At 46.9% G+C, this 24374-nt stretch overlaps 1 protein-coding gene across 1 annotated transcript in view; it reads right to left on the bottom strand.

Annotated features, from left to right (window-relative positions):
* The window catches only part of UBA7 (ubiquitin like modifier activating enzyme 7), a 1199654-nt gene that overhangs the window by 669299 nt on the left and 505981 nt on the right, over nt 1–24374 (bottom strand). The window contains exon 19 of the mRNA XM_078661236.1: nt 22264–22453. Coding sequence (XP_078517362.1) covers nt 22264–22453 — 190 coding nt within the window. The remainder of the gene's footprint in view (nt 1–22263; nt 22454–24374) is intronic.

The raw sequence follows: 24374 nt of genomic DNA, 5'->3' as shown, positions 1-24374 counted from the left end.
AGAAGAAACTCTGGACTTCGACGTTCTGCTCCACAGAAGACTGAAGAATCTCCCTTGTGGGCAAGGAGTGTCCACCCTGCAACTGCAGGCACCATCAAGCGTCCAGCGGCTTCACTTTGTCGTCTTCCCTCGAGGATCCAGACTTCAGAGCCCGACGAGACCCAGATTCCCAGACCTCTCCGACCTCAACTCACATCTACAGCAAAGCTGAGACCCGTGGGTGCGACGAGACACGTGGGACCGGCCATCTTGGAAGAAACTGCACTTCGCTTCCAGCACGACTCCCGAGGTAAACTCGACCAAGTGCTTTGGGACTGAGAAGCCCCAACCCCGAGCAGCTCCTGCACCGAAGATCAGCCCTCCAGCCTCCACGAGATCTGCGTGGGGCCCTTCTGCTTGTTTGCTGCTCGACCCGTTGTCTGGTCACTTGCCGGCTGGCTAGTGGCCTCCTAGACGACGAACCTTTGAATCTTTGCTGCTGGTCTGGTTGCTCCAGACTGGCCCTTGCTCCCTTCCAAAAGAGGGGCACCCCGGACTCTCCTAGTCCGCACCAGACGCTTTCTTCACTCACCGCTTGGGTTGCCTTTGCCAAGGCCTGTTGACGCCGATTCCGGATCCAACACCGCCGACAGCGAGAGCCTGCGTGGGACAGCTCGTGCCTCCATCCTGGTCATCGAAGACACCTCCTGGTCCACGTGGCTGCAGAGTCAAGCGTCCACTCTTCACCTGATCGCGACGACGACATCTGGTTCCTTCCTGGTTCCACTCCAGTCACTGGCTAGTGACTGTGAACATTGTCCCCTCTGCTTTCAGGTCTTCCTCTTCAACAATCCACCCTTGGATTGCACCGGACATCTTCCTCCTGGTCGCCTGCAGCATCTTTTCTTTCAGGCTCCATTGACTTCAACGCGAGAACCCGACGCACGTTGACACCTATGCACCCGCGGCCCGTGGGTGAGGTAACAAGAGCATTCCGGTGCTCAAGGGTAGTTTAACTGTCCTAGTGTCCAGTTCCACAGTCGTTTTAGTCCTACCTAGTCAGGATTGTCCGTACTCACCTTTAACTTGAACTGTACTGTCCATAGACGTTGTTACGCATCTCGCGTGTGAGTTCACACTCTGCACACGCGTTCCGTGGGCCTCCTATTACTTACCTGAAGTTAGTGTAGCATGGTCCCATCGATCCTACAGCCTCTGGACAGCTCCATTCCTTTTATCGACTTTCACATTCCACTTACTTAGTATATGGTTTGACGTGCCCCTAGGGCACCATTGTAATTTTGTGCAACTTGTAGTATTTTTCGTAAGAGATTGTCATGTGCTTAGCCCTCTGACCTCATAAAGAGTTCAGAGGTGTTGTTATTAATAAATATACTGTTTATTTTCATAACAACCTGTGTGGTGTCCTTTCATCTGGTATTCAAGGGGTTATATTGTGGTAAAACAGCTCGCTTCACATGCCAAAAGAGTTTAGCCTAAGACTGCTTTGTCCATGCTACCATTAGGATAGCTGGTCTATAAGGTTGACTTACAACCAATCACCATAAGGGTTGTTTGGACTGATACAAGGTGATCACTAGAACTAGTGAGCATCATATATCAGGCCAACTTCTCACAATTACAACGCATGCTTTTACAACGCGAGTTTTACAACGCATACCATTACAACGCATAGTGCTTTGGGGCGCTGGATAGTGAATAGTTTAATTTACTATTCCAACTCCAATCCCCGTGGATAGTAGGGAAGGTGTTGGATAGTAAATTAAATCTATTCCCTATCCTAGAGCGCCCCCCAGCGCAATGCGTTGTAATGGTTTGTGTTGTAAATACCGCGTTGTAAAGGCACTACGTTGTAAAAGTTGAGATGTAAAGGTTGTACACCGAATGACCGGCTCATTCAAGTGGAAGTCCGAGGGCACCTTAGGCATAAACCTAGGATTAGTTCTCATGATTACAGTGTTTCTTTTGAATTGGAGGAAAGGTTCTTGGATAGTCAAGGCCTGCAATTCTCCAACACGCCTAGCCGACGTGAGAGCGAGGAGGAGAGACAATTTCCATGAAAGGAATTTCATGTCAGAACGATGGATTGGTTCAAATGGGGCTTTCATGAGTTGAGAAAGGACTAGATTTAAATGCCATGTAGGAGGAGGTGGTCTCACTGGTGAATAAACTCTGAACAAGCCCTTAAGAAATTGTTTGACAATTCTGGAAGACCACAAGGAAGGCCCAGAACCCGTCCTTCTGAACCTTGATATTGCCGCCAAATGGACCTTAATCGATGAATGGGCTAGTCCCGACTTAGCCAAGGATAGCAGATAAGGAAGGAGCTGATGAGGCTTGGAAGTGAAAGGATCAATGCTTTCTTTCCTGCACCAGCAACAAAATCTTTTCCACTTAAGACGGTAAGTCTTGTTCGTTGAAGGAGCCCTTGCCTGGGAAAGGACCTCCTTAATCTCTCTTGATAAGGGTAGGTTCATAAACTCTCGCTGCTCAGGAGCCATGCAGTCAGGTGTAACAACTGCGGCTCTGGGTGCCAAACTTGTCCTTCGGACATCGTGAGGAGATCTGGTAGAACCTCCAAAGGAAGAGGAGGGGCTATCGACAACAGATGGAGTTCCGTGAACCAGAACTGCCTCGGCCAAGCAGGGGCTATGAGGATCATCCTGCACGGCTCCACCTTGATCAGCCGGATGAGCAGTGGGATCAGAGGTATGGGAGGAAAGGCGTAGACAAATGTCCTCGACCATGCTATCGAAAGCGCACTCCCCAGAGAACCTCGATGGTGAAGCCTGCTTGCATAAGACCGTCAATTCTTGTTGGTCGGAGTGGCAAAAAGATCGATTTCCGGTCTGCCCCACTGGCTGAAGATCTCCTCCAAAACCCTCTGATTCAATTCCAATTCGTGGCTGACTGAGGATGACCTGCTCAGTCTGTCGGCGTTTTCGTTTAGGACCCCTGGCAAGTGATCTGCCTTCAGCGATATCCTCTGAAGAATCGCCCATTCCCAGATCTGTTGAGCTTCGTGCGACAATGGACGAGATCTGGTTCCTCCTTCCTTGTTCATATAGTGCATGGCCGTGGTGTTGTCCGTCCTGATAAGCATCTGTGAACCTTCCAGACGAGGAAGAAAAGCTTGCAGAGCCAGTCTTATCACCCTTAGCTCTAAAAGGTTTATGTGGAGACGTTTCTCCTGGGGCGACCAATGACCGCTGACATGCAGGTCTTGCATCACTGCCCCCCAACCCTCCAATGACGCGTCCGTTGTCACCACTTGTGGAGACGGGTCACTTACGAAGGATAGACCTTGGGATAAGTTGTTTTGATCTGTCCACCATAAGGCCGCTTCCTTCATCATTGGAGTGACGGTCACTCTGTCCTCGAATGAACCGTGGACCTGTTTCCACTGGTTATCCAGTTGTTCCTGCAGAGGACACATTTTTAGTCTGCAATGGGGAATTAGTGGAATACACGATGAAATCACTCCCAGTAGAGACTTGTAGCGGCGTACTGAAAGACACTTTCTTGCGTGTAAGTCCCGGGCCAAGGTCTGTAATTTCTCCCTCCTTTCCGGAGTTGGGAAGGCTTTTGAGAGCTTTGAATCCAAGATGGCTCCTAGGAAGCGAGCCTTTCTGGACGGGACCAGAGAGGACTTTCCGTTGTTCAGAGTGAGTCCCAGATTCTGAAACAAATTGGTACAAGCTTGAACAGCCTCGAGCGCTGCCTCCCTGGACGGAGCTTTCAGCAACCAGTCGTCCAGGTAGGGGAAGAATTGGAAATGGATCCTTCGCAGGAAAGCTGCTACTGGCGCCAGCACCTTCGTAAAAATTCTCGGGGCTGAGCGGAGTCCAAAGGGTAAAACCCTGAATTGAAAGTGGCTCTTGGCTACTGTGAATCGCAGAAACCTTCTGTGTGCTGGGTGAATCGAAACATGGAAATACGCATCCTCGAGATCAAGCGTGGCCATGAAATCCCCCGGACTGATAAGCTTCAAGATGTCCTGGAGAGAGACCATCCGGAAGGACAGGGAGATGAGATAGGTGTTTAGCTCCCTCAGGTCTAAAATGGGGCGCCATGTCTCTAGCGTCTTCCTCACCAGGAAGAACCTGGAATAGAATCCTTGCCCCCTTTGGTTTGAGGGAACCGGCTCTATCGCTCCCTTTCGGAGCATCTGTTGGACCTCGAGCCGCAGGAGACGCTGGTGTTTCGATGGAATGGCTGCCGGGGGCTTGGGTGGAGGGACTTGCGTGAATTCCAAGGTATGCCCTTTCCGAATGATGTTGAGCACCCAACGGTCCGATGTTATCCTGGACCAGTTTTGAAGGTATTTGGTGACCCTGCCTCCAACTGATGATCTCTTGAAGGAGGGTCCAGTAGGAAGAGCCAGGAGGCCGCTATTGGCGCTTGGACGAATCTCGTCCTCGTCCAGCCTGTTTCCCCTTATTGTAAGGCATGGAGTAGTTGGTAGACTGGCCCTGTCGCTGTTGATAAGGCTGACAGTATTGATGGGAACTTGAGCCCGTGGAGGAATAGCGCTGCTGTTGGAAGGATCCTCTGAAGTTACCACCTCTGCCTCTGGATCCCTTAAAAGGAGACTTTCGGTATTGAAGGGTCCCCAAGGACCTGGCCGTCTCCGTTTTCTTTTTTATTTCTTGAAGAGTGTCGTCAATGAGTTTGCCGAACAATGCCGCACCATCAAAGGGAAGATCCAGGACCTTGTTTTGGATCTCAGGCGGAACCAAGTAGCCTTGAGCCATCCTTGGCAACGGAGGCCTGCCACCTCAGCCAAGGAACGAAACGCCGCTGTTGCAATGTCCATTGCACAGTCAATGATCTCCATCGACGTCGCTTCTCCCTCTTGCAAGATCTTTTTTGCCTCAGATGTTGACTCTGGAGGCAGCTGGTCGAGGTACGGGGCGTCATCACACCAAAGCTGGCGGTCGTATCTACCCAAGATCGCCAGGGCATTAGCAGCTCGCCCCAGCAAACTCGCCATCGATGAGAATCTTTTCCCCGCATTATCCAACCTCCGCCCTTCCTTGTCCGGAGGAGTTGTTAAGGGAGCAGAGGGGTTACGGGATTTCCTCTGCGCTGCCTGCGAGATAACGGAGTCTGGTCTTGGATGACCCGTTAAGGCCGCCGGACCATCGTCGGGTGCCTTGTATTTCTTATCCAGATGCGGTAGCACAGGGACCACCGTCGCCGGGTTCTTCATAGCCTTTAGGCCCTCTTTCCACAGATGATCCACAATAGGAATGGACCTAGTTGATTTCCTAAAGGGTTCCTTGAAATCATATAGGAAACAATCTTTAGTAACCTTAGGCATGGCCAATTTGAATCTGCCAGCAGCTCTTTCCATCAGCTGATGGAAGCCCCCAATGTCCGCTGGCGGGGAATCCGCCGGATCCGGGACTGGTGATGCGGGATCTGGAATGATATATTCATCATATTCAGTATTAGGAATAGATTAATGATCCGACTGCTGATCCTCATCCGAGGAATCATCATGGGCCTCTTGCAGCCCGGTGGAATCCTGTTGGAAGGATGTCTGAGGCTGAGGAGAAACTTGAGCCGGAAAATTTGGCGTCACTGGTGAGGCCGAAATCACTGTAGGCGCAGCAGGCGTTGTTGAGACCGGAATTGGCCTATTCGCCTTAGATTTATAGTCCTGCAGCATCTTATGCAGATCTTGAAGAAAAGAAGATGGCACTGTAACCATATCCTGCCCAGAAAGGTGTTGTGACTGGGCCGCCTGATGATGACCAACCTAGTTGTGGTTGTATTCGCCCTCAGAGTCCGTCTCCTGGCATTTGACAAGTAGTTGGGAGGGACTATTGGCATAGCTGTACGAGTCCTGGTCATCCTCCTCTGACTCTCCTTCCTGAAAAAGCATGGTTGGCAGTAGGGGAGACACACTCCACGGAGAAGTCATCTCCGGCGTGATTCTTGTCACAGAAATTGTAATTCTCTTTTCAGAGGACAAGATCGTCGACGGTTCCGTCGTCGACTGTTGTACACGCGTCAACGAGATCGGGGTCGTCGAAGTTGTCGACGATGTAACTGTCGACGCTTCCGCTGTCGTCATTGACAAAGTCGTCATCGTCGATGCCCTCGTCGACGAGACCGTCGTCGTTGTTACCGTCGACGTCGTTACCATCGTCGTTGGCGTAACTTTCGTCGTCGGCACCTTCGTCGACGGCACCTTCGTCGTCGGCACCTTCGTCGTTGGCGCCTTCGTCGTCGGCGCCTTTGTCGTCGGCGGCATCTTCGTCATCGGCAAATCCTCCGCCGACGCTGCTGAATCCGCCGTCGACGGTACCTTCGTCGGCGGAACCCCTGTCGACGGGATCGTCGATGATAACATTTTCGATTTTGATTTTTTCATCGACGGAACCTCTGCCGTCGACGTCACCTCCGCCGTCGACGTCTTCGTCGTCGAGGACTTAGAACTCCTCTCAGAAGACTGGGATGAAGGTTTCTTGAAGGCTAAGGCAGTCTTCTCACCTTTGAAAGGCGTAGCAGGTCCTACCCTCTCCTTTTAACCTCGGTGAGGAGATTTGCTGGGACCTAGGCTCTCAGACTCATTGGGGGTCTTTTTTGAGGCCTTAGAAGATCTTTCCACAGAAGGAGAAGGGGAACCCCTACCCCTCTTCACTGACCTTCTCGAGGAAGACATAGACGCTGCATCCTCACTGTCACTAGAGACAGTGTCCTTCCTGGATTTCAGCTTCTGGAGCCATGTCAAAAGTCTACCTTCACGGTCCCGGAGGGTCTTGGTCGAAAAGGTGCGACAGATCTTGCAGTCCGCAGCCTGGTGGTCAGGATAGAGGCAATAGATGCAGTCTTTGTGCTTATCCTCCACAAAAAGCCTCTTCTTCCCACAGGTGCTTTGAAGAGTAGAAGTTGAGCAGACCTCAAAGGTGACTCCCTAAGCACAACGTGCGGTAGAAAATCTGAGGCTCCTTCAGGAAGGTTCTAAGGGGTGAGGCACTTCTGATTGGCTGATGCCTAAGTTTGGTCTCTTTTACACAAAGAGGGTGATATGCTACAAAAGGGAATGAGGCCTAGACCTTTTTCCTTGGTCTTTTGTACCTACAGCTATGGTATTTTTGTTACCGAGACTCCCATTCCGACGACGGGGAATGATACAAAAGCATGTGAATCTATGAAAGTTCCAATACTGGGGTAACCCTCTCTCTCAATAATCAACTCTCAGTTCCTCAATAGAAACCCCAAAGCAGGCGACCAATGGCAGGGTCCAAAATGGCAGTTGCCAGGTCTCTGGCATACCTGCAGATCGCCACAAGGGTAGCTCAGGCTTCCGCTCCGGATCCCAGGCCCGAACTCAGGATACTGTTGATCTGCGGTGCCAGATAATACCCACCCCTCTCCCCCCGGTAGCCACATTTCATGTTGGACAGGCCTCTAGGCGCATCAGCGTCATGAGGGAATGTAGTCTTGCAGCTCATCCTAAACCCTACTTGATGAAAGGGGAGAATGTATGTTTTTTCAACCCAGTATCTGATTTCTTTCAATGACTGTTTGACATATAGCTTCACCATGAAGTCTAAAAGGGATATGATAAGGGAATTCTATGGCTTGTTTGCATTGCCCGTTTAAAAAAAGTGTGTAGCACAAATCCCCTCCATGTATCAGGGATAGTGCTGAGTTCTAGGCATGACAGAATTGTCAGACTCAGGACACAGAAGTTTGTATTTCTTTTAAGTATGTTTATAGGTCCTAGGACCCCAACATTTTTGCATCACTTTTGTCTGCAATCAATAACTACATCACACCTCTGTTGCATGACAGAGTAATAACATGTTTGGGCTAATCATCAGCTTGAATAGATTTATTAACATGATTTTCTGATTTATAACTTAGGTTGATAATTAGCTCCCAGACTTTTTCTGACGCCCTTCTTTTTGGTCAGTTAATTACATTGTACCGGCTTCTAGAATAAAAACTTTGCATTACTTACAAAATGTATCTTTAAAACTTATTTTGTAAAGTTTAAAAGCACAAGCCTTATCTAACAACTTTTGAAGGATTCAAAGATGGGCTGAATATATTAAAATGTTTCTCTGAATTCTTTGTCCCGGTCTCTCAAGAACTTAGTAGATCCTATCCTTGAGCGAGAATAACATTTTGAGAACGGCGCAGTCATTTTCAAATTAGCAAGCAACAAACCCCACTGATGGTAAATTAACTCCTTATTTAACATGTTGAAAGGTTCTAACTTAATAAAGCTTTTCCTCCATTCTATTTTCCATTTATCTCAACCAGGCCCAATTTTTGTTACCAAGTAAGACGTTTAAGGCAGTGCTTTAAATGGAAAAAGAAAAGTGACGCTATTCACCAAATTTATTGGGAGGGGTCTTGAGGGTCTCGTAGGGGCATGTCTCAGGGCGTGGCTTTGAGGCAGGTATTTAACAATGGTGGCATTTTCTTATTCAATGCAAAAGCGCTCTAGTGTCCTTCGGCCAAGTTTCTTCATCTGTGCACGTAGTAATTGGTGTTTTTTGCAGTTTTATATTGTGCGAACTTGGCCAGAGGGCATTAAAGCTTTTTACTTGAGAAGCAGAAGTTTTAGATGAAAACATTTTTTTTTTCGTTTTTATGGTACGGGGAGATCATCCAGAATAGCAGGATGTTGAGCAGAACCTGGGATTTCTGATCTCTGGGCCATAAAAAGAAAATAAAGTATGCTTTCGTGTAGAGTTTGCACTACTCATTTAAAGTGCTTTAAAACCCTCCTGCCAAGTGTGCACTATATATAATTGCTAAAAAGTACTAATTGCGCACTGTACACGAGCTGAGCTTGGCCAAAGGCGTTGAGCGCTCTGACAGTGTATGCCAACGCAGCAGCCTTACACTCTAGCTGACATCGCAAAAGTTCAGATGTGGGGAGCTCTGTCCATCAGGCCACATCTCCTTATTCCTGACCCGCTGTCAGTAAAGAGTATAAGGCAGCATCAGCAACCTAGCGCTTGAATACACTCACTGTTGACTGTCAGAGCGCCTCACAGACACTCTCCCATTGAAGGTATTCTGCAGCACCAGCGCTGCATGAATTCCCATACCCCAGAGCCCGACCCCAGCTTGCCTCTAGGAGTACCGGTACTCTCTTGACACAAGGAGAAGTTCCGGTACTCTAGGGAGAAAACTAAGAAGAAAGTACCGGTGAGTACCGGTGAGTTCCGGCCTATTTAAAACACTGGTTTAAGGGCAACAGTTTGTTCAATAAAACCAAAAGTAATGAAGGGATCCAGTTTGCCCATGACACAATTTAAAGTGATCTTTTGAACAAGATGACCACTCTCTATGAGGAGAATGAGAGAGATTATTCTCCCTTCAGCCAGTCCGGCCCTGCGAATAAAAAGTGTGGCCCTAAGGCCTGAGGTTGGCTGCCGCAACATTAGGAAACATTTTGTTGCCTCTGTTACTGTAAACATTACTGCGAATTCTGTTGTTGCTTTCTTAAAATATCCAGAAGAAAAATCTTCTAAGGGTTGGTTTTGAAAGCAGGAACTTTACCCCCCCCCCCCCTCTCTTTTACAAGTGCTAGTAATGGGGAACTTTCGGAATTTCAACACAAACCCCGAATTGTAATATTACATCAAAGAAAACTCCTTCAAATAAAAGCCTGTCTGTGCTTGCAGCTGAAATGACTTCACAACACATGCCTGAAAATGTGATCTAATAGCAGACCGGCAGCAAGCTTTGAAAAGATTCAGGAATATGTTGCAAAATCAGAAGCAAGTAGAAATTGTTGGTAGCCTACTGCCTAATTCAGTAGGGTTGGCAAGTATAAAGATAAGTTCCAAACTGTCAGCAGATAGTTTGTGGCTGCATGTTGTGAGAGGTCTGTGGGCAGTGGCATAGCAAGTGGCGGCGGGGGCGGTATGGGTTTTGGAGGCGGCGGCCTTCCCCCGCTCTTACTTGCAGCCGTCGCGAGGCAGGAAACGCAGGAATCGCCAGCACCCCCTTCTTAATGCGGCCACTGAGTGGCGGCAAACACAGGGACAGCCATGGGTGGACAACAATTTGTTCTCTTTAATTCTTTTTTTTTAGATTTAATGTAACAGTAGTTGCTTCTTGTCCTGTACTATTAGCGACCTCCCAACCCGCTGATGCACTTGTACGCAAAGTTGCCTGAAGCACAGCACCCTAGAGATTGACAGAATGGGGTTAGTATCCTCAAAGTTCAATATTTGAAATTATAATTTTTTGCAATGTTTCCTTAGGGTTGAATATAGCAAAAGAGCAGCCTTTTGAATATAATGCAAGAACAGTCATGAAACGTTTCCTTCAGCTAACAGTAATCATTAACCCAGCCGTGGCTGCCATGAGTGGCCAGGTCACATCTGCTGTACTCCAGCCACCTTTGGAGCAGGCCTACTTCCACTGATTTTCCCTGCCCGGGTCTGGCCTGGAAGGCATGAGGGACTCGAGGAGGAAAAACGAAATATGGCCCAGGGGATTAGGGAGAAAATGCCCTATGCATCGGATATATTGTTACTTTGCTAACACAAGCTCTCATTTTGGAAGTTTCAGTGATCTCAGAAATCCGTACAAGGCTAGCGGGCGAAATTGCCTATCAGGGTCTATAAGAAAACCTTTATGTTTTATTGTGGTTTCATCAGGTATTCTCCTTTCACCAAGTATCCTGGTGAAATCTTTGATTAAGTGTGAACAAGGGCTATAGTCATTAGAAATATTGAAGCTGACTGGGAAATCGTCTTTTAGAAGTCAGAAAATTATGAATTGTGGACTTAATCCTGATATTTGCACAGATTTTCAACTTTTAGGGGATTCATAGAAATCCCCAGACGTCATAGAAATGTACGCAAATCATTAATTTCCATGATTATTTCTTATCCACTAAATTTACTCCTGCAAATTTTCTGCAAGATGGATAACATGCAGGAGCAAGTTTAGCAGACAAGTACATTGTCAATTTTAACTATGCTTCTCTTTTTCACAACCATTAGGTGGAGAAACACTTCCTCTGCACTCGCATTAACTTCCCCTGTCCCACTACTTAGCATAAGGGCCTTATTTAGACACTGGTGGGCAGTTCGCTGGTCAGCCTGGGGTGTAGGCAGGGCTTAATTTGAGCTGGTGGTTTCCGGTGCTCAGCACCAGCATTTAATCATCAACACGGCACTTTTCATGAGCACCAGTTAAGTATACATTAATTTGTGTGGAGATTAAGTGATTTGCCCAGAATCATAGGATGTTGAGTCGACGCTGAAACTCACACCTGGATCCCCGGCTTTAAAGTCAGAGGCTCTGGTCATTACGCCACATCCCCTCCCAACTTTCATGGTTCTGTAGTTGGTTTTGTGTTAGGCAGCACTAACATGAGAAATGGGCTGGTGCAAACTGCCTCCTGACGGGAGCCACGGCACTCAAAGGCAAGCCCGTCTGCGTGCGTCTGCGGCAGATCGGGCCAGGGGCCAGCCATTATGCCCGAAAGCTCGTCTACTCGTCTAGTGACCTTAGAAACCTCTTCTCTGGAAGCTATCAACCTGATCCATCTTTAGTGTCAAAACTCAGTAAATGAGGCATGTTAAATCAGAACTTGCCTGTGACTATATTGCCAAAATAGACTTCAGCTACTTACATCACCATTAATAGCAAGTCTATTCCTGCTCCTTATTAATGGAATCACTGATCACTTCAAAATTACCCATCTCGTTACGCTTTCGCAGGTCAAGCATCAACTTGAGATATTTCATTTACTCAATTCAGAATACCCAGACATACTATTAATGACTGAAACTTGGCTAACAGACAAATTCATGCCAGATATCCGAGCAGCCATCCCTGGAAACTATTAGTTACTCAACACCAATAGGCCGCTGGATCAAAAAGGTGGGGGGGTCACTGCAGTTGTCAAAAAACATGTAAAACTTACTTCAGTACCAATCCCAATGGTGGACAACATTCTAATTAAATTGGATTCCTCTACTTCTGCTCTGATATGTGTCCTCATATATAGACCCCCTGGTCACTTGTAGCATTTCCCCAAACTTTTAACTGATTCTCTATCCTCATTGGCCATTGACTAAGAAAAAATCCTATTCCTAGGAGATTTAAATTATTGTGCGAATGAGGATATCGTGGCCAAATGCCCATAGATCTGACTGACACACTGATCAGTCTTTATTTTGACCAAAATGTGTTTGAAACAACACACATTAAAGGCCATACTTTAGACCAGGTTTGGTCTATTATTTATCCATATTTATCCTTACTGTCTCCCCTTTCATAAGATCAGATCACCAACTAATCAAGTTTATTGTAAATGACAACCTCCCTGAAACCCACCACATGTCAGAGTACCCTTTCCAGAAATTGGAATCACACAAATCTCAACATGTTGTGCGACACACTGGCACTTTCCCTACCCAATCCTACTGAGAGCCTGAATGATTTTGAGGGTACAGTATCCGACTACCTAATAGTAGCCAGCAATGCCCCTCTTCGAAATACCGAACAAATTCAACGTCATGAAGCGTCTAAATGGTTTTCAGAAGAGCTAAAGTCAGGAAAGCTTGAACTTCGGCAGGCAGAATGGAAATGGCAAAATACTTATCTGCCTGAAAACAAGGACATTTTCATCCAAAGCTTAAAAATCTACAAAAAGCGAATCTTGCAGATTAAACAGACCTTTTCTTCAAATAAAATTCTAAACTCAGCAAATAAAACAAAGCACATCTTTGAAATTGTCAGAGAACTATCCAACTTGGGGAATTCTAATAGGAGAAATGACAAGGGAGATGGATGATGATGGGTTTCTGTATAAGTTTGAAGTGCCAAAATTATTTCAACGGGTACAACTGAAGGTTTTAAAGAAAGCACGTAAACTTTGGTGCAAGGTGAGGAAAATGCTCAGCATAGGATATCATTCTGACTTTGCACCAATATCGGATTCACCTGGCACTCGCTCGCTCCTCCTCACGGTCTGAGTGGTCGCTCCCTGGCAGACACCTGGTATCGTAGCGCTGCTCCGTTTCAGAAGCTCTTAAAAACTTGCATTTATTTTCGCCTGCTTTGTGCCTTGTATAGCGCTTTGCCCAATTAGCGCTGTAGCTATTCAATCTGCTTGTTTCCTAACATTGATTGCACATTTGTCAATAGCGCTCCGCTCTGCTCCTCCCCCCGCCTCCATTTTGCCTGTTTGTTGTCGTCCTCGTGTGCCCGACCCGCCTCCCAGCTGAGCCGCCCTCCCACTAACTTATTATAGCGCTCCTCGCCCTGCAGACGCTGTGACTCGCTCCTCCTCACGGTCTGAGTGGTCGCTCCCTGGCAGACACCTGGTATCGTAGCGCTGCTCCGTTTCAGAAGCTCTTAAAAACTTGCATTTATTTTCGCCTGCTTTGTGCCTTGTATAGCGCTTTGCCCAATTAGCGCTGTAGCTATTCAATCTGCTTGTTTCCTAACATTGATTGCACATTTGTCAATAGCGCTCCGCTCTGCTCCTCCCCCGCCTCCATTTTGCCTGTTTGTTGTCGTCCTCGTGTGCCCGACCCGCCTCCCAGCTGAGCCGCCCTCGCCCCTCCCCCTCCACCATCCATTTATGACAGTTTCTCCCGCGCGCAGCGTTTACGCGCAGCGACCGCGCCCAATCCGCGCCGAAGGTGCGCCAAAGGTAAGCCCGTCTACGCCCGTCCGCGCCTGGACCGCGCCCAGCGCCAGACCCCCTGCCCCTCGCGCTGCCCAGCCCTCCCGCATTACCTACGATGCCGCCACCCTCCTAGCCCTTAACCCCGGTCGCGCCCCCACCTGCTTCCAAGCCGCTCCTGGACACACCCATGGACCATTCTCTTGCTATTCCTGCAAATTCAGCGGCACCGACAACATCTCCGCTACGACCACACCACAGATTCCCGACCCCAACCACCTACAATGCATCCTTCTCAACACCCGCTCGGTGCACAGGCACGCCATTGACCTATGGAACCTACTAGACACCATCTCTCCAGACGTCGCCTTCCTAACGGAAACATGGATGAACGCTTCCTCCGCCCCAGACATCACCATTGCCATCCCTGAAGACTATAAGATCATACGCAAGGACCGTACCGGCCACACAGGAGGAGGCATCGCTATCGTCCATAAGAAATCAATCCGCATCTCAACCAGCTCTGACACCAACCTCGCCAACTCCGAACACCTCCACTTCCAAATACACATCGACCCCAAGACCACACTCAGAGGCACCCTCCTCTACAGACCACCAGGACCCCGCGCTAAATTCAGTGAAGACATCACGGACTTCATCACTCCACACGCGCTCCCCTCCAAAGAATACACCCTTCTGGGAGACCTCAACTTTCACCTTGAAAAGAACAACGACCGCAACACCTCCACCCTCTTGGACAACCTCGCCAACCTCGGACTTAAACAACTAGTCACTTCCCCCACCCACATCGCAGGTCACACACTTGACCCCATCTTCACCTCCAGCAATCATGTCTCCTTCAGCCACACTACGGATCTCCTCTGGACTGACCACAGCTGCGTTCACTTCACCTACAACAAGCCAAAACCCACCAACCACCTCCAACCAACTCTGCAAAGAAACTGGAACAAGATCACCATCGACCAGATCTCCGCATCGCTCCTTCGAAACACCCCAGCCCACTCTTCTAACCCAGACCAAGCCGCCGCCAACTTCACCCTATGATTATCCAACACCGCCGACACCTTAGCACCACTGAGAAAACGTCAAAGCAAACCTGACAACAAGAAGGCCTCATGGTTCAACGATGATCTTAAAAAGTCCAAGAAATTCTGCCGCTCCCTTGAAAAGGCCTGGAAAAAAGACCCAACCACTAGCACCAAGGACGCCTTCAAAAACGCCGCCCGCACTCACCACCAACTAATCCGAAAGGCCAAGAAAACAGCATTCAAGGATCGACTTGACAACAACGCCCACAACAGCAAGGAACTCTTCAACATCGTCAAGGAATTCTCCAACCCCTCAGCCAACTCCAACGACATTACCCCCTCTCAAGCCCTCTGCGACTCCCTAGCCTCATTCTTCCACAACAAAATTGCCGACATCCACAACAGCTTCGACAACCAACCCAGAGACCAACCCACCCAACCATTTGCTGAACACTCTCCCCCCGTAAACACCCTCAACGACTGGACCCCAATGTCTACTGAGGACACAATCCGCCTGATGAATTCCATCCACTCAGGCTCCCCCACAGACCCATGTCCTCATCACATCTTCAACAAAGCAGGCTCCGTCATAGCACCGCACCTACGAGACGTCATCAACTGCTCCTTCAACTCCGCCACCTTCCCGGAAAGCTGGAAACACGCTGAACTCACCGCCCTTCTAAAAAAAAACACAGCGAACCCCACCGAACTCAAAAATTACCGCCCCATTTCGCTCCTTCCATTCCCGGCCAAAGTCATCGAGAAAGCCGTCAACAACCAGCTCGCCGCTTTCCTCGAAGCCAACAAATCCCTCGACTCCTCACAATCTGGCTTCCGAGCAAAACACAGCACTGAGACCGCCCTCATCGCAGCAACAGACGACATTCGAACTCTATTGGACAATGGAGACACAGTCGCCCTCATCCTCCTCGACCTCTCGGCAGCATTCGACACAGTTTGTCACAGCACCCTGTTACAACGCCTCAATAACATCGGAATACAAGGAAAAGCACTTGAATGGACCACCTCGTTCCTCACCGGAAGAACCCAGAGAGTCCGCCTCCCACCATTCAAGTCCGAAGCCACTGAAGTCATCTGTGGAGTACCACAAGGATCCTCACTCAGCCCCACCCTCTTCAACGTTTACATGAGCCCCCTCGCGGCCATCGCCCGCCAACACAACCTCAACATCATCTCTTACGCGGATGACACTCAACTAATCCTTTCTCTCACCAATGACCCCAGCACCGCCAAAACTAACCTACACGAAGGAATGAAAGAAGTTGCCGAATGGATGAAACAAAGCCGTCTGAAACTGAACTCAGACAAAACAGAAGTCCTCATCTTAGGCACATCCCCCTCTGCATGGGACGACTCTTGGTGGCCGGAAGCCCTTGGAAAAGCACCCATCCCGACAGACCACGCACGGAACCTAGGCGTCATCCTGGATTCTTCACTCTCAATGAACAGACAAGTCAGCGCCGTTACCTCATCCTGCTTCAACATTCTTCGCATGCTCAGAAAAACATTTCGCTGGATCCCCACCGAAACAAGGAAAACAGTCACCCATGCTCTAGTCACGAGCCGTTTAGACTACGGAAACACCCTCTACGCAGGTACGTCCGCTAAACTTCAGAAGAAACTCCAACGAATCCAAAACGCCTCAGCCAGGATCATATTAGACATCCCGCGCAACGAACACATCTCTGGTCACCTGAAAGACCTCCACTGGCTACCCGTCAATAAGAGAATCACCTTCCGACTGCTAACCCACGCACACAAATCACTCTACGACATCGGACCAGAATGCCTCAACTCACGACTATCCTTCTACACCCCCTCCCGCCAACTTCGCTCTTCCAGTCAAGCCCTCGCCACTGTACCTCGCATCAACAAGACCACCATGGGAGGCAGATCATTCTCTTACCTGGCTGCTAAAACATGGAACTCACTCCCCGCTTACCTTCGCCTCACCCAGAACCACCTAGCATTCAGAAAGCAACTTAAAACGTGGATATTTGACAAGTAATCCTCCTCCCATTTCTAAGCGCCTTGAGACCCTCTGGGTAGGTAGTGCGCTATATAAATTCTCTGACTTGACTTGACTTGGCACCCCAGAATGCATGAAGGATGGGTTGAGTCTTCCACTAAGGCGGGCAGGGATTGTTACCTGGGGAGAATTGATCATCCACCCTGGGGAAGCCCTGAGAGCCAAAGTTGGAGATAGGCTATTCAGGTTCATATATGTGCAGCTATCTTTTGGGTTTGCTTCCTCGAAACCGGAGACTGGGGGGGTGAATTTGAGTTTTCTCTCCAGGACGTAAGACCCAAAAGAAAGGAGGTTGCCACATGGTTCTAGAAACTCCTGGAAGCGGAAGATAAAAAACTGAAATCATCGCGTATGGTGTGTGGAGAAACCTTCCAGGGGAGGACTTACAACCATTCAAAAACTAAAGAGGGACCCTGAATCTCAATGGGGAGGAAGAGAGTAGGGAAAAACAAGTTAAAGAACAAGATCTTCCTCCAATGGATAAATTATAATGGGTAACTACTCCACACAATAATCAGTTGTCCCGCAGATTATAAAACATTACGACATGGTGTAATTTCACATTTTATTGATATCAAAAGGCTAAATAGAGGTAAACACTTAAAAACATGTTAAAAATCGCATGAACTATACAGAAACAGCGGCCCGTGGAAGAAACACACAATAACATACAAAGCATAACTTCTCTGACATGAACATAATTGAAATGAGGACAATAATAATCACCTAACGCAAAAACACCTTATGTGAAAATATAATGTACAGAAATGAAAAAGCAGAAACTAGACAATAAAAGACGCCTACACGCGTTTTGGAACACAAAAACAGACATATAAGCAGTTCCTTCTTCAGGGCGAAAACGTAGAAGTTGAATTTTCATGACCCATCTGTGCAACTGGAGCAACCACCGGATATGTGGTATCACAAGCTCGCAAGTCGTTAATTTGAGGAAAGCAGGATGCCTTCTGCCCGAAAATAAGGGAAGAATCAGAAGTGTCCAAACGGCATCCACAGAGGAGTCTAATAAACTGGGAGCCAAAGTAAACGGGCCCAGAATGCAGCATTAAACGGCCTGGATATGCGCAGACGGGACAGCAAAGATAAGACGCACCCCCAATATACTGCCCAGGGATAGTAACAGGTTGTCTTGCCCAAAGGCGGCGCGAAGCTTCCTTATCTGTCTCTCTGGTCCTGCCGGAATATAATAATTATTATCTGTGGGACAACTGATTATTGTGTGGAGTAGTTACCCATCTTGTTCTTTAACGTGGACTTACAACCAATCTTGTGTGATTCTCGGAAATTACTATATTCTATCGTTAAACCGGCAAATTTAAAGCAAAACCCCTTTTTTTTACCATTGACGGATTATATTGGTCACCGCTAAAAATCACTATGTTCGCTCCATTACCCACCCCAGGTGTAGAAGGTGTGGATTTTTAAAAGCAAATGATGAGCACATTTTCCTTTCATGCCCTAGGATAAAAAAAATATCCTAAAGGACATTTTAGGGGTCACAATAGCCCTTAACTCATTATTAGTCCTGTTGTGAGTCAATAAGACAACACACAACTTAATGATCAGGGAGCAGAATGGTCTGTTGTTCTACTTAATACTTGCAGCGAAGAGGGCAATCTGTAAACGGCGGATAGATCAATCACCTCAGAAGGTCGCAGTCTGGATCAAAGTGGTAAACTTGGCCTGGCAAATGGACTAGGTATGTAACAAAGGAAGATCATCTGGGATATGGGCTGACTTCTCCAGATGAAGTGTAATTTAGGAAAGAACCCCAAACAGAACAATGAGCTCCGATTATTACACCTATTCTCCGCCCCAGGAGAAGGCCCACTTGGGCAGTTCAGAGCGGAGGGGCCAAGTGAGAATGCAACGGACCATGAGGCGGAAAGATAAAGCGGTCTGAGATTTGCAGACACTATGGTGATATGAGGACATAAAAGAAAAAAAGACAGAGTAAACTTTCCTGTTTTTCCCACCCAAAATGTATGTAATGCTCTGAATTCCTTTTTTTGCCAAAATAAAGGTGATAAAAGACAGCATTTTCCCAGCTCATTAACCAATATAACCCCATCGGAAGACAGAAATCCCATGACACTCTCGTTCTTCACTGAGATTAGCAAAGACAGTCTCATGGATATGATGGCCAAAGTTAAATGAGGTTCCCGGAATTATATCTGTCCCCTGTGGATCCAAAAACACACATTTTCCCTTCTCCCCGAGATAGATGCCTCTTTCCCCAACTTATCCTTAGACCAGGGCAAGGTCTCACACTCCTTTAAGAAGGCTGTGGTAATCCCTCTCCTTAAAAAACCTGGAGAGGACCCCCGAAATTTTGAATAACGATCGACAAATCTCTTTACTTCTTTATTTGGCAGATTGATGCATCACACAGGCACTGGTCCTACTACACCTATCAGTGGCCTTTGGCACAGTTGACCATATTATTTTGATTGACCGTGTCAGGGCCACAGGCCTGCAAGGTACTGCCCTCAGTTGGATGAAATCTTTTCTTGAAGACCGTTCTCAATCGGTAGGTCTCTCTCCTTTCTGTTCATCAAAGGTCCAATTAAATTGTGGAGTGCCACAGGGATCTTTTCTATCCCCCATCTTTTTAACCTTTACATTCGCCCACTGCAACACTCCCTTGAGCAGCGAAAGATGAAAATGTACAACTAAGCTGATGATATGCAGCTGCTTTTCACCAAAGATGAAAATGTACAACTAAGCTGATGATATGCAGCTGATTTTCACCATTGATAAAAACATGGAATTTTTCCAAAACACTATGCTATATATTCAGGACTGGATGAAGAGCCATCAGTTGAAGCTAAACTCTGACAAAACAGAAATTGTTGCTACAAAAAATAAACTCCATCAATGGAATCCCTCCTTCTGGCCCGAGATAGGGTCCCCCAGAAAAGTGGTGAAAAGTCTTGGGATTCTCATTGATGAGGGTCTCTCCATGAAACCACAGACAGGAGCAGCAACTTCCTCATTCTTTCTCCAACTTCAGAGAATTAGGAAAATCAGGGGATACTTTACTGTCAAAGCCGTCATTCAAATCAACATTGCCTTTGTTATGTTCCAGATAGACTATGCAAATCCCCCTCTATTTAAGTATTCCAATCGGCCTCAATCGTAGACTGCAAGTAGCACAAAACTTGACAGCTCAGCTAGATTTTTGTCAACCTAGCCACTGCCCTACTAAGCCTCTGATGGAAAAGCTACATTGGCTCCCAATTGCCCAGAGGACTTTCTTCAAAACAGGCTGCATCATCTTAAAATCCCTCCATGACAATAGTCCGGCCTTTATGTCCTCTTGAATTCAGTGCAACACCCCAATTGTTATCTCAGATCAGCCCACCTGAACCTATTAACTGACCCAAGATGTAAAAGAAAGTGGCTGGGTGGGGACAAACTCTCAGGGATGGCTCCCCATACATGGAGCATTCTCATCCCTGACATCAGATCTGACATCAGATATTGTCACTAACTACCTGTTGCCAGACCTTAGGATGGCCACCAGTGTACAGTACAGTCCCCTGCCTGACCCAAAGATGGCTTCCATAGTTGTCCCCTCCACGTCGTTTTACTTCCCTGAGACAAAAATTGGACATTGACCAGACCTTGAACCGATCCCCTAACCTGCTTACACATCAGGACTTGGAACTTGCGGAACTTACCCCAGACTGTGGAGACCAAGCGATTTGGCTGATGCCCGGAGGAGCTACCAGATAGCTAAGGAGAAGATGGGTTGTGGTCCCCCCCTCCCCTCCCCCCTCTGCCGTCACCTACCCAGCCGGACCTTGGGCAGATTTCCCCTCGCCTCTACATCCTATCTTCCTACCCCTTTACCCTATCCCCTTCCCCTTCCTTGCTCCACACCTCATGTAAAGCGCTCTGATTCCGTCGGGTCTAGCCAGCGCTATTTAATAACTCATTAATTAAACATGTTCACATTTAGTACTCTTTCCCTCTTTGTCTACTTCCCTAGCTCCTATCCCCTCTCCCCTGAATCTCTCCCCTTGCCTGCTACTCTGCCTAGCCCACTGTCCTTTGTGCCCTTTGACTAAGCACTCCTTCTCCCCTTGTCGGGGAAAGATCCAATATTTATACTCTGGAGTCTCAGCGCACCCGCTGAGAGAGTCCACTGCGCCAAGGGTGCCACTCACAGCTGAGGTATGGTATGGCACCCCTTCCAAAGCACTCCCTCTCCCCTTTTTGGGGAAGGATCCAGTATGTAGGCCTTGGAGTCTCAGAGACCCCTCTGAGAGAGTCCACTGCGTAATGGGAGCCTCTCTCAACAGAGATAAGGAAGTGATACCACTTCCCCTGAGATCACAGCTTACTGGACTTTGGACGTTGCTTTGACTGGTCTACCGGTTCGTGTCCCCGTCGCTCTTCCCCTCCTCTTTCCATGCGATGTCTCTCAGCCTCCCCTCCTCTTTCCCACCTTCATTATCTGTCTACTTCCCCTGCTCCTACCCCCTCCCCTATATCTCTCCCCTTGCCTGCTTTTCCCCTTACGTATTTGTGCTTATTGTTTATCTCGACCTTACAAGTAACTATGTTGCCATGCTCTTATAACTTTGTAACCTTTGTAATCGATGTAACTTGAAACTATGACCTGATACTCATGTAAAGCGCTCTGATACCTCCGGGTCTAGCCAGCGCTATATAAAACCTTTAAAATAAAAATAAAATAAATAAACACCCAAATATGTAAGGTTTAGGGAACTTTTAAAAACTTGGCTGTTTAGAGAAGCTTACAGCTAATTTTTCTGCTAGCTGCCGTCTCTAATTAGTGTAGTGCAAAGAAACCTTTTTGTTGTATGCGCACTTTATACATTCTGTATAACATAACATTAAAGCTGTGTTGTCTTAACTGCTCCAGGGATTTAATAAATGTATCACATATGCCCCAAATGGTTTGTAGGTAGTGAAAGTTTACAGTGCTTGTAACTTTTTTGTTTTTTTGAGCTGCATTTCCTCAAGGAAGGCATCTGTAACACATCTTAATATTAGACAGCACTCCTCTTCCACCTCCTTTGCGACGTCATGTATCTGGAATTACTTAAATGTGACAGCGCCAATGAAAGAGTTGAACATGGACTGGACTTGGGTATCTGCTATTGTTTGGTGAAAAATGCCTGAATGTGGAAATGGCACTTTTAAGGGCTACCAAAAACCAATGGATATATTCAGCTAAATATTACCTTTTTGACCTCTTTCCACTTTTTTCTCATGGTCCTACCAGGCTTCTCAAGTGTGGCTAACATAAGGAGATCATTGGGGTACATGGGTAGGTGTTTCCATTACTTATTCACTACAAATGTCCCACTTTTGCTGGTGTCCATTGCTGAGAGATTTGGATACATTTTTTTATTTTCATGAGGTGTAGTTTCAAAGCTATATGGGGTCGGAATGAAGGATACTGGAAAGCTTGACTGAACTCAGGCTGAAGCTATGTTTTTGCTGAGGAAGTTCTGGAAAGTCCAACTGACTTGGTTTCTTACCAATGTCTTCTGTGGCCTCCGCTGCCTCCTCATCGGTGACGTGTATAGTCACACCCGCTTTTGGCTGGAATGGAGGGACATGGACTGTCTCCAGGATCCGCCGGACAGCATCTCGGTCTCTGGAGCCACGGATCTTGTGGTTCTGTGCGTGGAGATTGGCCGCTGCGACAATGTAACCCAAGTGACTCTCCTGAAAAAGATAAATCAAGGTTTCATATTGAAAGGCATATCCATGCAACTCCTGATAGTTTACCAGCTAGTATAATGCTCTGCATGGATGTAGGGCCCTTGCTTCAGTGCACTACAATATCTTTTATTAAGAACAGCAATTTCAGAAGTCAAGTCAAGTCAAAATTCTTTATTTCGGCATGAATGCCCTAAAAGAGTCGCAGCACATCATTACATTAGTATGAACATCAATAAAAAAAAATAAAAAAACATGACTAAATACAATTAAATTTAAGCACAACCAATTAGATAAACCATATATCCCTCTGAAGCTACTAGGGCATATTTTGATTCTGTTTTTAAGGATATACTTCATTTTAAAGCTGTTGCCCCTTTTTTATCCTTAGGAAAAAGATTGAATGTAAAAATCGACTAACACTAAATACTATTGTTTGATTTGTATTAGTTTTGAGTATTCTCAGAGCCTGGTTGCATGATCTCAGGCCTAGCAATAAGCACATTGGTTTGATCCATCTTGTTCTAGCCAATGCATAGGCGGGGCAAAAAAAAAAGATGTGAGTCTCATTTTCAATCTGGCTACAGTCACACATTGCACAAATTTCGTCAGCCTCCAGGGATGAAGCATTAGACCTCCTTGACCACCGTGCTAAGGTTGTTTTGGTCAAAAGATTACCATTTCTTAATTTTAGAAATAGAGTTTTAGCAAGTGGGGGCTCTATCTCATCTAAAAAGGTCTCAAATAGTGGCTCATCCTTGAAGCTGAGAAAATTTGTTACCAAGGTTCCAGCAGCTGCGGCATTAGTTGCCATGTTGACCATGAAACTCCAAAAGGCCCTTTATAGTATTAGTTTTGGGTTAGACGGGAGGTATTCTGGATTCTCCCAAAATTGTTTTAAGCCTATTTTGGTAAGCCAAAATTTGACATGTTTTAACCAAGGGATAGTTGTTGAATTATCAAACCCCATGATTTCTTTTAGACCATCCCTGTAATCCTGCAATTCAGGCACCCGCCACAATCTAACCCATAGCATCAATGGGCGGATTATGGTGTAATGGTCAGTTCTTTTGACATTTAGGTCCAATTCGAGTGGCACTAAGGGAGTGCCTCTTGGGACCCTTACCAAACTTCTCATGAACGTATTATCCAGAACCCGAAAAGTGTCTGTTGACCCTGGCCCCCAAATTTCTGCACCATACAATGCTGCTGGTTGAACCTTGAATTTAAAAAGCTCAGCTACCGGAGACACTGCTTTGCTGGTGCTCAAACTATGTTTCCTAAGAATTGGCTTTACATTCTGGCTGAATGCCAGCTTACTTTTTTCCATTTGGGCTCTCCAAGAAAAATTAGAATCTATGGTAACCCCTAGATAAGAAAAATTTGGGACCGATTCTAATTTAGCACCATTCAGTATTAAACATCCTTTGTCAATTTTCGGTGGATTAAGGGCCATACATTTCGTCTTTTTCCCGTTTATCTCCAGTCCTTTCTTGTTGCAATAATCACTAAAGGAATTAAGTAGTGCCTGGAGACCTTTCTTGGTTTGGGAAATCAGGATAGTGTCGTCAGCAAACAGTAGTGCTGTTACCCTATCTCCATTCAGTTTTGGTGAATCGTTTGCACATCCCTCTAGATGTGTAGGGATGTCGTTCACAAAAAGGGAAAAAAGTGTAGGGGCCAGTACGCAGCCTTGGCGAACGCTACGCTCGATGGGAATTTGTTGGGTCAGTTCCCCACTTGGGCCCCATCGGATTTTTGCAAAATTCCCTTCGTGCAGTTCTTTTATCTGGACCAATAGGCTATTTGGCAGCCCTACATCACTCAATGTTTTCCATAAAAAATTGCGCAGCACTAAATCAAATGCTGCTCTCAGGTCGACGAAAGCAACGTATAAGTGTCCCTTTTTGATATGTACATATTTCCA

The sequence above is a fragment of the Lissotriton helveticus genome, chromosome 9 (genome assembly GCF_964261635.1).
Source record: "Lissotriton helveticus chromosome 9, aLisHel1.1, whole genome shotgun sequence".
NCBI classification, from domain to species: domain Eukaryota; kingdom Metazoa; phylum Chordata; class Amphibia; order Caudata; family Salamandridae; genus Lissotriton; species Lissotriton helveticus.
The sequence above is the reverse complement of the archived record's forward strand: the minus strand, read 5'-3'. Positions and strand labels throughout refer to the sequence as shown.